General features: G+C 43.1%; 1 protein-coding gene across 6 annotated transcripts; it reads left to right on the top strand.

Annotated features, from left to right (window-relative positions):
• Window positions 1-505: 505 nt before the first annotated feature.
• Window positions 506-16795, top strand: LOC126647142 (uncharacterized). Of its 6 annotated transcripts, XR_007630510.1 has the most exons (4): window positions 506-1036; window positions 8425-8488; window positions 9165-9248; window positions 15393-16795. XR_007630510.1 is itself a non-coding variant. In XM_050329083.1 (3 exons), the coding sequence occupies exons 1-3, from the start codon at window positions 592-594 to the stop codon at window positions 15649-15651; spliced, it is 768 nt and encodes a 255-aa protein (XP_050185040.1). In that variant the 5' UTR covers window positions 506-591; the 3' UTR covers window positions 15652-16795. The 6 variants fall into 6 exon arrangements, 4 of the variants coding, with proteins under 4 accessions (XP_050185040.1, XP_050185042.1, XP_050185043.1 ...); XM_050329083.1 differs by lacking the exon at window positions 9165-9248; XM_050329085.1 differs by lacking the exon at window positions 15393-16795 and having other exon boundaries at window positions 9165-9545.
• Window positions 16796-17025: the final 230 nt, after the last annotated feature.

Here is a 17025-nt window from a genome sequence, read left to right on the forward strand (position 1 = left end):
TCCTTATCTGCATGTACTTGAATCCAATTTGTTTGTATACTCAGACACGTTTATATACTTGAGGAAATGCTTTGCTGACAAGTTCTGTAGTTGTCCAATAACCTTTGCTAAAACCCAGAAAGCACTTTTCAAAATAGGTAAATATTTTTGTACCTAAAAGGTGCACACCCAAGCCGAATCTTTAATTCCAACGCATTTTACTTCTGGCCTGTTTAGGAAGAGTTTTGTATTTTAAAATGTGAGAGCATTATCTTCTCCCTTTTCAACCTTCTGTGCAGCTAAAGGCATTTTCCTCTAACATTCTTCTAAAAAGAACAAAAGAGACCCCAGTGTTTCAGCAGAAATTCAGAGAGGTAAATCACAATCCAAAAGTGAGTTAAAATTTACCAGCTAGAATATCACACTGAGCACCATTTCACCACTCTTAAGTACATGGTCAGATGCAAAGCACTTACATGTGCTCTTTGCACTAAGCCAGCACTCAGTGTATGCTGCAACAGACGAATTTTGTCACCATAATCATACACCCTTTCCCAGACAAAGTTCCAAGAGCATCAGCCACCAAGGGCAGAACCTTTCCAAAACGCTTTGATGACCTGTGCGGTTCCAGGAAGGTGGGGCCGCGTTGCACAGAGGCGGCAACATCACCATTTCTGTGAATTTCAGTTGCTTCGTATTTCACTGGGGGATAGCATTTGTTTTGCTAAAGATTCGCTGCTGCGAGAATTTCGGGGGAGAGCCACTGGCGGCCGAGTGGACACCAAGCCCAGGGAAGATTGGGGCGGCAACCGAGCGAGCAGGACCCGTGGTTCAGAGGGATGCGGCCGGCTCGTGTCCGCGCATCCCCGCGGGTGGTGCTGCGGGGACAGCGCTTCGTGGGCCAGCCCCACAAGCCGCCACCTCCCCCGGGGACCAGAGCGGGATGAGGGGATGCTGCTGATGATGATGGTGCTGCTGCTGCGCTCCGAAGGGTTAAAAGCCGTCGAGCCCCGTGCGTGGGAGCGGTCTGGGCAGTGTGGGGAGAAATGCAGAAAAAGTAGGTCAGCTGCGCCCAGCGGCGGAGCGGGACGGGACGGGACGGGACTGGACGGGGAGGAGGCAGGGCAGAGGGAAGGGGAGAGGGAAGGGGCTGTCCCTCGCCGGCGGGTGCGGGCGATGCCGCCCTGGCTCCGGGCGCCTGCGGGCGGTTCGCTCCCAGCCACCCGCAGGTACACTCGTGGTATTTACAACCTGATAGCTCCCGCCGCTCGGCACACGTTTGTATTTTCGTAAACACACAGGCACATTCAAGGAATTTCGGAGGGGGAGGGGGGGGGAGGGGGCAGGGAAAGGCGCTTGGAAATTAAAAGTGAAGCACAGTTTGAAACTCTGCCCGCACCGCGGCTTTTATAATCAGCTTGTGACATGCTTGGCACTACGCACTGTTTATGCCCGCGATTAATGCAGTTAATACTAGGTTAGTAGCTGTGGCAGCCAGCCACGTGCGTCGCCTGGCACATGGGTGCCCGCTCCCAGCCGGAGAGGCAGGATCTGCTCCTCGGTGCGCACAGCCGGGCCAGTCCCAGCACATCTGGAGCCGCTTTAACCGGGGCCTCCCTCCAACGCAGCGCTCAGCACTGCCAGCGTATTCTTTCAAACAGAACGCTGTATGTAAAAAGGGGAGAAGGGACTGGGACAAATATTGGGAGTGAGAGAAGATTAAAAAAAAAAAAAATGAGAGTGTAAAGCCCTTTCCAGTTGAAGCCACTCTGTCGCAGCAGGTTTCATAGCTTGCCTGAACAAGACCCAGCACCAGGGAGCCCCTAACTAAGCCTCTATAACCAGTTTGTCCAGTTCCTGTTTCTTGTATCTCCCCATGTGGCTGGATACCTCGGCGAGCATTACACACCTGCAGCCACTGTGCTGTCCCCACCTGATGAGGGACAGTGTCAAGGCTCTTCTCAATAAAAGGTGGTTCACACAAGGGGCTATAAACCTACCGAGCACAAGCATGCAATCCCAAGCAATGTTCTCCAAAAAAAGGCTTTCTCAAGACAGAGTCACCATGTTGCAATGCGGCGATGAACATTTCACGGGCTGGTTGCAAAACCTCATTTGTACTTTTTTGGGTGGAAGGTGATTTTTTTTTTTTTTTTTTTTTTTTTTTTTTGAAACTGAGTTTTTACAGAGCCTGGAAGCTCTAGCAAGGCTTCTGCATGCAAGTTCGGGGCTTTCTTGGGAAATCAAGCATCTTTAAACATTGTGTCTGTGTCAAGCCGTATGCCTATGTACCTGCTCACTAATGCATCGGGCACCTCGGTGTCATTACGTGACCTGTTTTTCTTCTGCAGCCACTCATAACTTCAGTGAGAGCAGAATATACGTGCGAACCAGTCATGCATTAATTAACGTCACTATCGTCTGTCACGTGCTTGTTTCGCTTATCTGTTCCCCCGAGGAGAGGAGTGTTTGTTTTGAGATTTTGCATGCTCCCAAACATTAACGCCAGGAACGCCAAGGTCAAAGAAAGGTGCTCCTCACTCGCAGTAGGAGCTGGTGAAATCTGAGATAAAGTCCCAGAGGAGAGGAAGCCTACTTCACAGTCGTGGCCTGGCCATCAAAAGCAAATGCCTTCTGCACAGAGAGACCTCACCCTTCATCTGGAGGGCTACCTCGTGCCAGAAGAACACCCCTGTCAACCCTCGTCCTATAACCCAGTTCTTCAGATAGTCTGAAATGATCTGTCATATTAATTCCTGCTTCCCTCACCATGGTTACATTTAGAGGCAAACTCTGCGTCTCATTTCTGTTCAAGCCAAGTTCACAAAATACTAGAGGAGTAGCTTCTTCAATAATATTTTAATCAAAATTATAACTATTCTCTTACTTTGTGCTGACCAACAGGGAAAACTGAGTTTGTTGTCTTGTTTCTGTTTGTTTTGTTTTGTTTTGTTTTAATTAAGCTACAAATTCAGTAACAGAAAATAATATTTCATGGTATACACCATGCATGTCTACTGTTACTGTTCTCCATGTTTCTTTCTTTTATTGCAGTTTTTGTCACCCATTTTTCATCTGCTGCAAGCTATAAGCAACAGGGTAGAAATTAGATGGCAATACATGCTTGAAAGTGTGAAATTCTTTCCTATTTCAAAGTTTGAGAAGTAACTTCAATGCACAAGTCTCCAAAATGCACCAAAAAACCCAAAATAAGTGGCTCTTAACCAGAAAAAGAAGGAAATACATAACTGATCTCCACTGAAAATTGTCTTCAGCTGAGACAGGTTTCATTTTGACATGCTTAAATACCACAGAATTAACACTGCATATAGACAACAAAAGGGTCACACAGTCATCAGCAATTAAAAAAATGATCATTAACAATGGAAAAATGCAAATGTACAAAAAAGGATTGTGTCCAAACAATGCAAGGATTATGAGGAAAGAAACTTCTATACCCATTGAAGGGAAATGACGTCCTACCCAGGGTGCAATCATTGAGCATACTAGAGTGATATTTTATCTGCTAAATAATGAAGAAGGGGAATTAGCTGGAGTTCATTTCCTTGTTGAGTAAAACAGCTCACCTTTTCTTCATCATCTCGAGCTCATGTTTAGGAAGGCAGGACTGTGTAGGACAGACCCTCCCTCCTCCTGCTGTTGAGCTCCAGCTATACTAATCCAGTTAGAGAGACTTCACACTGTTTAAAATGTCTTTTCTATTCATTTGCCAGCTGAGGAGAATCAGTGTTTCATTGTGGTATGTAGCCCCAGTGCTCCCCATTCCTTGGGACAGGGATGGGCTGACCAAAGCCAAAGGAGTGGGTTTGTAAGTAGAATTCCTTGGACTCGCTGCTATTTATTATAAATTTTAAAAAATTTAAAGATGGAAATGGACGAAGGTGAGAGTGGGCATGGAATACATGTGGTTTTGTTGTTCAAATCCCTGCATGTCAGTTATCCTCCCTATGCTAATGAAGTTGGTCAGTCCCTCTCTTCTGCTTGCAGCTGGAGGGCACTGATTGCAGGTGTAGTTCTCTTGGATGACTCCTTGTGGGAAGAAATATGTGGGGAGCCATGGTTTCAATACAGTGGTGAAGCCTACGGAAGTCATTGCTATCAATTGGCACAGAGATAATTTTAATTTCTAGTGAAACTTACGAGTAAGTCTGATGCATTTATGTGTTCCTAGGGAGCATTTCTCCCTACTCAGGTGAGTGCAGCATGCTTCATTTCTTAGCAGCATACTCAGGAAGTATCAATGAGTGCGAGGGTAAGTTGAAGGACACCTCGGCATTGGTCAGTGGGAGTGGAATGGAAATGTGCAGGGCAGACAATGCCACTACTCGCAGCCAGACTATCAGAGTCGTGAGCAGCTGTCAAGCCTCAGAGCAAGCACTGCCAGTCAGTGAACAGTCAAACTGTACTCTACCAGCAGAAAGAGGAAGAAAGGGGAATTTTAGTCACTTTCTACTTCTTCATCCTGTTTCCTCAGATATGCAGGAGCTGTGAGAGCAAGGGATCATTATAAGATAGTCTCTTGCCCACAATATGGAATAGCTGCCCTGTTGATGGCAGTTGTGTTATCTGGGTTCTGCTACACACTGTGTGAGGGAGAGCTGACTAAAATGTGTGCCTTCAGTCATTTGTTGACTAACCCAGTCTTTGTGGCCGACTCATGCACATTCCACTGCAAATGCTTTTGATAACACTGCTATAAAGGCTTGTGAATGTCAGTGTAGGAGGGCAAAATATTTTGAGCTGCTCAGCTTCACTTTATAAATATTTTTGGAAGCCACCAATGTGAAATGCTCCATTCACACTCAGCCCTGAAAAAAATAATGGCTTCTTCTAAAACAAAGACACATCTGTCAGTGCAGTAGAGTATATGAATTTACATAATCTGCAGCACAGAAAAAGTACTTTCTCAAACAAATTAAGTCAAAGCAGGCAGAGAAAGAACAGCACGAAGCTCTCTATGCAATGTCAACAATAATTAACAGAGTACTTTATAGTCTGCCAGTGCTTCCCTGAATAAGGTACTCTCAGACATTTGGTATGAACAGGCTGCCCTCCTGTTTGTCTGCTCCTGCAACCCAAAGCTGCAAGTCTTAGCTTTTAACAGCTACCCTATCATTAACTTTTCAAATGTTGTATACCACCCAACATTTTTCCTTAGAAGGACAAAGGGCAGAGGGCAAGAAGACACTGTTGCAACTGCTGGAGGGATTCATGGGGTTTGCTTCGCTCTGTCATGCTGGGAAATTTAGGGAATTTGCTTCTTTCTCAGACGCATCGAGATAAAAATAATATAGCACATTTCACCATACAAGGCCTGTTAATGTATTTGTTCCTGGGTTTCCCTGCTGATACCCTGGGAGGAGGCAGCTTTCCTGTTTCCCTCACAGAAGCATGCAACATTTGAAAGTTTACTTCAACTCCAGCTGATTCTCCAGGGACACAGACTGCAGACATTTTGCAGCAGAGAGTCTCTTCTCTTAGGCTGCCTGTATACAAAATGCAGAACTGATGTGAGCCTGCTTTCACACACAGCATAGCATTGTATTGCTCCTGTACCCCTGATTTAATCACGTGTCCTCTGCATCTACACACAGATTAAATTCCTAGTGTTGCCACAAAACGGGACATTCCTGACATCTTTTTAAAGATGGCAAAACTGCAGCCTTGCCTAGAGAGGAGGGATTTCCACAAGTTTTTTTTTCCTTCTAGACTGACGTTGACCAATTTCTTCCACGTGTAAGAGGGCTCACAGGGTTGTCAGGGAGACAACTGTTGACACAGCTTTACCCTGGTATTTGGAGGGCTCGTCCAGCCGGCTGCTCTTCAGCGGGTTGTGCATTGGTGCAGATGCAGGCACGCTGGCAGACTACAGACCTGGCTTCTCCATTTGCCAGTTGGAGCCCACGAGCAAGCACCATCTCCAGACTACAGCTGTGAGAGGAGGCCAGCGTACCTCAGCTAGTGTTATTCGAACTAGTTTGAGTAGCAAACAGCAAAAAACCCGGTGCCCTAGAGTCACGTGCAGCCAGTGTGAGACACAGGACTTATTTGGAAGGTTGGCCTGCGCTGTGTACATTGCTCAGCTGGTTGTTTAAACTCATCCAGGCCAATATGAAACACTGTAATAATGCTTCTCTGATGCCAGCATCCTTTGTTAAGTACAGCCCTGAGCCCAGAAATTCCCACCAGCCTACAATCTGTGCCACTGCGTTCAACTCCTCTGCAGATCTCAGTGCTTTCTTCCTTCCCCCCCCCGCCCTGCAAGCTGTTACCAAAACTAAATAAGAAAACAGCCCTCATGTGCCCTGAACTGGTGTAAAGGTTGAAAACAAGTATCATGAACTTTGCACTCTTTGCACTGACTGAGGCTAATTAGCATACCGGCAATCATTTGTGATTAAGCCACGCAAAACGTTTGTTATTAGCACCGGAGCTGAATGCTACAGTACACAGCAAAGGTCCAGGGCACAGAGAAGTTAAGTGACTTGAGCGGTTTGATGCAGCAATTCAGTGACAGAGGAAGAAATAGGCTGCTCAGTTTTCTCTCTCTAAACAGGTCTAATCTCTGGATCATACTTTGATCTCCCTTTAGCAGCAGAAAATAAAACCCCCTCTGTTCATGCTATAAGTCTTTACAGAAATTACTTTCAAGTTACAGACTCACCATTATCACATCACTGCAAGATCAAACAAAAAGGGGGCCAGTAGGAGAAGGAAAAGAAGGGTTACTTTGTGTCATTTCGTTCCATAGTCTGCTCAACAAAGCCAGAGAGGAAAAACATTTTTTTTTTTTTTTTCAGACAGATGTCTTTTACAGCACATCAAACACTTCTCACGGGCGTATGTCAGAGACATTTTACTACAAAGGCTTTGTCCTCTGCATTCACAGCAGCCCGGATGTTTATCAGGATTTTCCATTCCCTAAAATTCAAGATCAGATTGGGGTCTGCACTAAGATGGCAGCAGAATTACATCAACAAATTCCAAAATACAAAATTGTTGTATAAAAACAAAGCATTAAGCCAACATGTTCCTATGCTAAAGCTGTGGTGGGGGGAGTTTCTGTCATGTCACAAGGAATGCCTGGAGAAGGAAACAGCCCATTTTCAATGCTCTGGCTTGGATAAGGCCAACAATTGCCTTTCCTAATGGATTTTACTTCTAGTAAATGTTTAAGTCCTCCATGCAAAGCATGTGGCCACAATATCATGAAGACAACATCCCATTATTTACTATATAACATCACATGTGCATATTGTACTCTCCCTGTGCCTGCAGCAATGCTCTGATTTGTTTGTTCATAAGTGCAGTTTGTAATTCTCTAAATTATCTAGCACAACAAAGAACATTACACACAGAGACAAACTAGATTTAGTGTTACTACATATTCTTCCACTCTCAGGCCAAGACCCAATAGCATCTTACATTTCCTCTCTCAGAATCACAGAATCACAGCATATGCTGAACTGGAAGAGACCCACAAGGATCATTGGGTCCAACTCTTAGCCCTGCACAGGACCATCCCCAAGAGTCACACCATGGACCTGAGAGTATCATCCAAATGCTTCTTGAACTCTGTCAGGTTTGGTGCTGTGACCACTGCCCTGGGGAGCCTGTTCAGTGCTCTGGGGGAAGGACCTTTTTCTAATATTCATCCTAAACCTCCCCTGACACAATTTCAGCCATTCCCTTGGGTCCTGTCACTGGTCACCCCGGAGAAGAGATCAGTGCCTGCCCCTTCTTTTCCCTCACAAGGAAGTTGTAACTGCAATGAGGTCTCCCCTCAGTCTCCTCCAGCTGAACACACCAAGTGCCCTCAGCCACTCCTCCTACATCTTCCCCTCAAGGCCCTTCACTATCTTCTTTGCCCTCCTCTAGGTGCTCTCTAAGAGCTTCGTCTTTCCTATGTTGCAGTGGTGTACAGAGCCTTAGTCCAGGAATTACTATGGGGTCCTTCCAAAAACTCTGGTATCCTTCCTGGGTGAGGTTTTCTCCTTTCTAGGAGAAAAAAACAGGTCAATGAATGATGTTCTAAGGCAGTACTCCCAGACCCTCTGCCACCAAAATGGGCCAGTAGAGGATGGCTCGTGCTCCCCCAGCAAGCTGACCTGCTCTACTCCCTGGGAATGGTCACACCTGAAGGTTTTTGAGTCACCGAGACACATCAGCAACATAGAAGCACATGTCCCCAAACCCAACACCCCCACTCTTTTCAGCTAAAGCGACACTGAGCTTCCACAAGACATTCTGTTCCCTGAGACCATCATAGATTTTAGATGCCTCACTTTTGAGTGGAAATTTCACTGTAAGCCAGAAGGACAGCACGCTTCAACACTTGGAACAGAAAAAAGAGGAGAGGCAGAAATAGAAGCAATGTCTGAGGTCCCTTCCTCACAGTTCTTCTCTGTGTCATTTCTCTCGTAGATTGGAGTAACTGTTTTCCAGTTCTAGTGAGTAGCCCTGGTTTCTTGAGGAAGCAAGGCATCAGGTAAGCCCACACTTTACTGTCTTGTACCACCCCTGCTGCGCTCCTTCCCCAGAGAGTATCCCAACAGCCCCCCTCTCCAGGTTAAATCAAATGGCTCTGCTTCACCCACAGAGATGCGAGTGAAGGGATGTGCCACCCCAAAACTCCCACCTCTCAGATCACACCCTGCCTATGTGAAAACAGTGGGTAAGCTTCTGGCAGCTCTTCCAGTTCAAAATAGGCCCAGGGAAAAGCAGCATGCAATTTTCTGGCAACAACAGTGGAACAATAAAACTAATGAGACCCTACAGCTATTCCCACCTGTTCTTAGAGCAATATATGTATTGGATGTATTACCCACCCATGAGTCTATCTGTGATGTTAATTCAAACTATAAAAAACCAAAAAAAAACCAAAACCAAACCCAAAGCAACCCAACCCAAACCCCAGACTTCCCTGCATAGGAAAAAGGACTCTAAAAGAGCAGGTGGACGTTTCACCTGTTTTCACATCTCACTTGTGCTGGGTGCAAGCCCCTTCCACAGAGGGTAATTAGAGCAGGACAGATGTGTCAGCAGCAACCCGAGGCTGACGCTGACCAGAGATACTGTAATACACAAATATGAAACAAGATGAGGGTGAGTCAGCAGATGTTTGTCTCCTATGTGGTGTCCTAAAATTTGGCTTCCTCTTACAGGAAATTACACTAATATTGAATCACTGTTCTGTACACACCATCGTTCTGTACAGATGTTTTCCACGGTGAGGAAGTTGTTGTTAGGTAGGTTTTACAATTTTTATGCCGCAATTTTGTTTCAAGACATGTCCTAGAGCATCCAACTGACCTTGTGCAGGACAGTATTTGAAGTATATATGACTTCTATTCTCTCCAGTATAAACTTTGACCAAGACACTTCAGGGATAGATGCAACAACCCTTTCACATTCTTCCTGCAAAAGACAAAATAATTTGCAACTATTCTCTAACAAAACACTACGGACAAGATGATGAAAAGAGCTGGAAAGGACAAGAGGAATGCTCATAAAATGGAGATTTATCTCATGACAAATGGACTAAGATTGCCTGGAATTTTTCTAAGATATTCCTAATTTTTTCCACATAATTTGTTTGTTAGTGGGCATATCTTCATAGGGAATATTCTCATTATGCATTATTTCCATAATGTTTGCATTATGATTAGAATAGCTAAGCTTTCTGTGCTCCAGAAACTTTAAAAAAAAGTCCTGGCAAATTACTGTTAAAAAAATCCTGAAGATTTTAGAGATTGAGAGGGAGTTAATCCGAACTCATCTGTGGCAAAACATGTTTAAAATTTGTTTCTTTTGACAGCTGTTAAATGTTGAAAGTGCAGTACAGGAGATATGCTGATAATAGAAAGATCATCCCTTTTGCAAGTAATAACAGCAGTGAGGCATTATTGCACAAGGGGGAAAAGAAGAAAAGCATTTCATCCTGGATCTTCTTCCCCTTGGACAACATGGCCTTTGGCAAACTTGATCCTACCCAGGCCTCTAAACAGTGAAGTTTCCAAACAAAAGATTTTGTAAAAAAAAGATTTTAAGATATATTTGCAATTAATGATGGAACTTGGAAGAAGCCAGACAAATGAAAGCAATTCTTGTTTTTTAACCTGGAGAACAAGCTTTCTATAAACACTCACAGGGAAAGAGATTACCACAGTTATGAATCAAAGTGATGAAGTGAAACAGGGTACACATACTACACTTGAAAAGGTTTCAGACTTTCAGCTATTCTCAGCCAAGATGCAAGCTATGCATCACAGATAGATTTGGGATGTAACATCAGTGAAACTCTGTGGAGACAGCCTTCCCCCTACATTAATACAGCTTCATGCTCCCAAAATGATCCTGCTTCCTTCCATAACTAGTTCTGGGTGGAAACATTCCTACCATCTTTCCAATATTCCATAAGTCAGCACTGCATAGAGTAAAGTAGATGAACTGCAGTTGTTCTTTTGGTGTTTAGTGTTTTGTTCCTGTACTGTGTGCTTTTTTTATACGTTCACTGCTAGTTCTTTGATTGAGGCTTTAGTCTAACTACAGGGGGAAAAAAAAAAAAAAAGGTGGTTTTGGTTTAAAAGCCAAACCAAAGCTGTTTCAGTTCCAGGTCTCATTTTTTCTGAGCCCTGAAAGTTAAAGCCTGGATGGTTTGGATAAGTGCTTCTAATTCTAGCATACCCTTATTTAAAATAAGAGAGAGAGTTTGTTTTTAAAAAGCCAAAACTAGCATGGTCTGGAATGAAGTCTCTGAAGACATTTAGGGAGGATTCAGATAAACAATTCCATTTCTCCCCCACCCCCTACATGTCTCATTAATTTTTATTCTATCCCTTTCTTATCCCAGTTTTCCTTGCTGTCTCTCAGATATTGTTTGCTTCCCCTCAATTTCCAATGGAGCTTGAAATTAGATTTCCTTTACCTCCCTGTTAGTGAACAAAGCTCTGAACTGAACATTAACTTCCAGACTGAGTCACTGGGTTATCTTCCACCTCTGTACTGGAACTGCCTGAAAACATACTACAGAAATTACCATGTATGCCTTTACCCATCTCACACCGTCATTATTTGATTTTTGGAAGGGTAACTCTGAGTTTAGTTGGACAGGAACAGAGCCACCAAATTGTAATGGTTTTAGTCTCCACTTGTGGCAGCAGAAATTGGCCCACAGTGTGACCCAAGATAGAAACAGCACTCATTGTTGCAATTTATAACTTCATCAGGAGTTAACTTGGGAACTGCAAGCTGGCAGCAATAATTCATACATTGCTGCAAACTCTGTTTTCATAATTTCTGTTGATACTGGCAAAGTGCTTGTTTTGGCTTTCTGCGTGTTGCAGTCATTAGTATAATATAACATAGCCACTGAGATATATTTAGGGGAAGGTCATTTTTATACAACTGATTATGTACTGGGAAGTTAAATAAACAAACAAGTTAAAGACATCAGCAATCCCACTCCCTGGTCCATGCCAAAGTGAGTTCTAAAAAGTAGTTGGTTCAATTAGAGGAAAAGTCAAGCAGCAATTATGTCAGTTGGAAGAAAGAGGACATCACATTTCCTTTTACTGGAGGACTTACCTGGAACACTACTCGCTGATAATTGCTAAATATATCCATAGAACTGGAGGTGTTCAAAGGCAGTCCAGAACATACGTGGTCACTACACCATTAGCAAGATTACTCATTCTGTTCACAATAATGAAAATTTCCCACTGAGATTTCACCGAGCAGAAAGTACAGAACCTTGGCTATTTATTTACAGCTCATTAGATGCTTTTCCAAGGCCCAATAGGACACTGCCCCTGGAAATGGTATTTGAGGGGAAGTAAATGTCCAGGTTCTTGATTTTGCAAGTTTGTAACTGTAAAAGTTACAAAACAAGTCACTTTTGAGAAGTACTCATCTTTTACGCTCATTAGATTGCAATCCAGCGATGACTGAACATGATATTTAAACAGTAGTGTTTTTGCCAATGAGTTACATGATCAACACGAACTGCTAATGTTTTCTATTCTAAACCTTCTCAAAATGTCAAGTGTTCTTGTCAGCTGAGTGGAAGTGGCATAAAAGTAACTTTTGAAGTTGTTGTTGATGAGATACCCTTGGGAAACTCAGTATATATACTGAAAGCATATTCACAATATGCTCTAATCTCCCCTTCTGCAAACGAATTAGGCTCCTAACTCTCATTTCCATTGATGGTAATGTAGCACAGTCTGGGTCTTCCTTCCAAAAAAGACACTGAGCATTCTTAAATAACATAAGTCTGTTCTGTGAATTTTCTCAAGCAGCAAGAAAGAAAGAAAAAAAAAAACCCCAAAAAATCCACCAAAAAACAACCCAACACACTAAAATAAGCCACAGAAATTCCTTTTGAAAGCCTAGACCTGGTAACTAAGTCTGTTACAACCCTCATAATTGAAACCCTGTTAATTTTTATCATAGTTTTTTTTTCTTTTTACACAGCAGATCACCAGAACAGCAGAGAAATTCATAGTTGTCTGAGTCACACTGGCTGTAGCAGATCTGCTGTTTCTTCAGTCCCAGTTTCTTTTGTGCATTAAAACACCAGAAAAGGATAAGAAAGCTTTCCAAGGATGTGGAAGACCTGGGCTCACCATCATGTGTGATGATGTAAAAGCCATACAGAGCTATTTCCAGCAACAAACTGAGGCAAAGCTTCGACCTGTTTGTCCAGACGTCTCACAGGCTCGGTCAGGTGCCTCCAGAGCCCTCTTGGCACTTGCAGGTCACAGTTGCCCCTCACTGAACTTGCCCAAGGAAGAACCATGGGCTTCTAGGCTTTTGCCCCAAATGAGTGCTGATGGTGCCTGTTACACCATTTAGAGCAAGGGACATGGACTAGTTTTCTTCTAAAGTTTCAGTGAAGTAAGATCACCACTGACACCACTCTGTGTCCAGTCCCGTGGGTTTTACGTATTGCGGAATGCCAAGATCAGGTGCTTTTTGGAGTCCCATTTTTGACCAACGAACGCATTTCTTTCTTACTCAAGTTATTTTACCTAAAAAATCTAGTCAGACAGGTGGATCTTTATGGACCACTAGCAAAGGAACTGCATACCTGTGATCAGTGTTTGCTGCTTTAACCACACAGCACAGAATCACAGGATGGGTCAGGTTGGAAGGGAACACAGTGGGTTATCTGGTCCAACCTCTCTGCTCAAGCAGGGCCACCCTAGAGCCTATTGCACAGGAATGCATCCAGACTGTTCCTGAATATCCTCAGAAGGTGTCAAAAAATGCCCCAAAGTTTCTGTTTGTTGAAAGGCACACTGGTATTTTACGCTGTTGTTCCATGCACAGATGTCTGATTGCAGGAATGAACAGTAGTATTTTGGACAAGGGAAACTGGGTTTTCAGTTGTAGCACACCACAGCAACTACAGTGGTACAAAGTGTGTGTGTTTATAAAGATGAGCTTTTATACATGGCGCTTCCAGGACAAAGTGAAAATAAGCATAAAAATCAGAAAGCAGGGTAGCATTTGGTATGTACTTTTATTATATCTGATTTTGTGATCACATTTTTTCACTTGACCTGTAGCAGACATTAGTTAGGATACTGGCTCCATTAAATAAACATTTCAGAATTTGAGTGCTTTCAAACTGCTAACTGCTCATTTGTGATCATTCAGTAACACTCAGTGATGATGTCTCTATAACAAGTAATTCATGTCTAAACTGACTTTCACACTGCTGAAACGGAAAAGTTCAAGCATGCTGGAAGAACAAGCTGGCCTCCAGAAAACATTTCAGGGTCATTTCACATTTTTTGATCGCGTCTGATCTCGTAACTATGTTATGGCACTGCTGGATCTGAAAGCCTGCTTTCACACAGGTAATACACAGCACTGTAGCCTCATTTACACTGTATTCACAAGCATGGAGAGAGGGTTGAAAAATGCACGGGGATATTCAGCAATTAGGTTAAACCACATCCAGAGATATCCAGAATGTGGGTTAAACACAGGTAGTAGGGTACAGCTGCCACATCCAGGTCAATGAGATGCATCTGGGTTCCCAGCCCATCCTTCCCTCAGCTGGCTTCCTCTGTAAACCAGGCAACTGGGCCAGTTGGTGATGCTGCTTAGCAGTTCCTCTTGCAAGCAGGGCACTTTTGCTCTCAGCCCTGACTACTTATACAGCCCTGACAGTTGTAAAGCCTGGCATTTTGCAATATCGACTCACTACCATGAAGTATGAAATTAATCTTTAGAACATCACATAAGGTGGGAGCTTTCTTAATTAGTAAAGAGGATCAGAAAACCCTCAACGAAGTACAGAGCCATAAGTGAAGCAGAAAACATCCTACCAGGATGAATTTTTAACTGAAACATCGGAAGGCAGCGCAGTGATTAGAACCAATAGGCTCCTGATATTTGCATGAAATAAGAGTAACTTTAATGCTCATAATCTTCAGGTGATTTATTTAATCTTCACACACACCAAAATGAAGGAAGGCAAAACAATTCTGTCTGTGCTGCATGGGGACAACGAGGCAGCAAGAATACAGAATTTGCCCAAGGCCAGCATGAGGAGTCTGGAATGCCTGGCTGCAAGCCCCATGCTCAGAATACTTCTCTCCTTTCTGGAGGCAGCAGCCGTTTGTTCTCTGACACTTTTAGAGCATCTGAAATTATTTCCATTGAAGTTAATAATCTGTCCAGTAAGTACAAAATTGTGTCATGTATGTTTGAGCTGGTCCAGCTTCACTGAAGACTCCCAGTACAGTCAGGATTACACACAACACTGTAATTATCAGGCTCAGTTTGGGAAAGCTGACTGGCACACTGGGAAGGCTGGGGCAATAACACAAAAGCTGTGCATTCAGCTCTTTTTTTCTGCCACAAGAGCAGCCAATCTTCTGGCCAGGGCAATTCCTGTAGCCTGAAATGCAGCTGAGGTTGCACACACGCCGTGCATCCTCCTATGCCATCACTAGAGGTGTGTGTCTCCTGCAAGGAAAGGGCAAGCACTTCCCCAGCCCACCACGGGTGCATGCACTGGGGACATGAAAGCACAGTGGCTTGGGGATAAAGGCCTCCTCTGGCACACAGGGACATCCTTCTGCATTTCAGTTGTCAGGTTGTCAGTCCCATCAGAAAGGGGACGTGGTGAGGTCCTAGGGAAAGTGGAAAAAAAAGGGGGCATAAACAGAAGAACTGTCCCAACAAGGAGAATCTAGATCTGAAGCCCCAGGTAGGACATCCTTATTGTGGTCTTTTTGTGAGACCTTGGGCAAAATGTAAACATTTAATTTTTTTTTTTTTTTTCTTCACAACAGAGCTAGGGAAAATAATTAATTTTTTTTCTTTTTTTTTTTTTCTTTTAATGCTACGTTCACCAAAATTAAAACATTTTAAAGCATCAGAACAGCAATTGAAGCCGGTGGACAGTATCTTGTGACTGCAAGAAAGACCTCAGGACTTCTGACTTCCATTGAGTTCCTGCACAAGCGGGACACAGAATCCAGGAGCCAGGAGCCACTGACATTTTTATATCAGGAAGAGCAGCATTTAAAAGATCACTCCCATTTCACTGGGGAAATTTTGAGTTGCTGGCTAGCCCCTTTGGACACCCTTACTGTCACTGAAGAAATGCAGGTACCACGAAGGGATGATTAAGGCCACCCAAGAATCCAAAAGTGTGTCAAACAGTTAACACTGAGTCTTGTGTAATAACCTACAATTAGCATGCAATGCCCAAGGCATTTGCCCCCACTGACAACGTGGTTTAATCCAGCAGTAAAGTAGGCTAAAATGATTATTATAGCTAATAGTATTTTTAACAGAAGTGAAACTGTAGAAAAGAGGCTACACAAATACATTGATTTCAGCCCTGCCTCCCTGACAAGTCTGTATGGATTTTGTTATTTGTGGTTCATTTTTTCAAAAAGAACCCAGGGCCTGCAAATGTAGAAATCCCTGGCTGTATGAAATGGTTGTGCATCAGAATGAGGGATTTGCATGTTCAACTGCCCATATTTGTATCCTTCTATCCAGTTTGCATATGCAAAGATTGTTATATTTATCAGTGCATAAATAAAAGGAGGAGAGATAAATGACCTGGTTTGCAGAGGTGCTGAGCACATGCAGTTTCCATTTATTTCAACTGGAGTGTGAAAAACAGGCCCTAAGTGACTGGCTCAGGCTCACACAATGCATGATTGTCAGTGCCAGGAAGAAAACCCAGAAATCCTTCCAGTCTAATCCTGCAGTTTAAATCCTCCCCAGTCTAAACTCTAGACACAGTCTCTCCAAGAAATAAAAAGGAAAAAAAGAAAAAAAAATAAATCTGTGCAGTAGCCTGACCACACTCTTATTCCTACCTTAATTTTCTAAGAGAATAAAAAAAATGGGACATGAAAAACTCCTGCATAATATTTAATGACTAGCAAATAATGCCAAGTAGGGCAACTAAATATGTGTGAAGCATTGCTCACACACCCATCAACTTGCATGTGTGTCACAGATGGTTTTAGTGAAGAGCCAAAAAGAGAAGGAGAGAAAGGAAAAGGAAAGCAAGGCCAGATAAAGAGTAAGCTAGAAAGAGAGACAAAGACATTTTCTGCTGTTAAAAAAGAAAAAAAAAAAATCCCTTAAAAATACTACAAAAACTAATGATAAAAAAACCCAGAACCATTCCATCTCCTTGATAACGTGTAGGCTAATCTCTACATAAATAGAAATAACAACCCTTTGAAATGGCAATGATTTGCTTGGAAAACATTCATTAAAAACGTCCTGCAATTATTGACTCTATCATTATTTCTTGGCAGCAGCTGAGTCTCACTGCATCTTGTGTTATTTTTCCAATGAAAAGCAGATCATTGTTTGGGGGGAAAGACACACAAAAACAGAAACACAAAAAAAAAACACAGACCAAAAAAACCCACAAGGACATTGTATTTGAAATATGTGCTTGGTGACATGGAGCTGATTGCCCAAAGGAATCAGGATACATATATTTGTATTATTGTACACGTGAGTAGCTTGAAT

Source organism: Myiozetetes cayanensis, unplaced genomic scaffold (genome assembly GCF_022539395.1).
Source record: "Myiozetetes cayanensis isolate MyiCay16 unplaced genomic scaffold, myiCay2020 scf4, whole genome shotgun sequence".
NCBI classification, from domain to species: Eukaryota; Metazoa; Chordata; class Aves; order Passeriformes; family Tyrannidae; genus Myiozetetes; species Myiozetetes cayanensis.

Excerpts from the sequence above, each read along its gene's own strand:
- LOC126647142 (XM_050329083.1), top strand. The coding sequence starts at position 592 with ATGACCTGTGCGGTTCCAGGAAGGTGGGGCCGCGTTGCACAGAGGCGG. Across the intron at positions 1,037-8,424 it reads TGGGGAGAAATGCAGAAAAA|ATTGGAGTAACTGTTTTCCA; the intron begins GTAGGTCAGCTG and ends TTTCTCTCGTAG. Across the intron at positions 8,489-15,392 it reads TTGAGGAAGCAAGGCATCAG|CATCAGAACAGCAATTGAAG; the intron begins GTAAGCCCACAC and ends AACATTTTAAAG.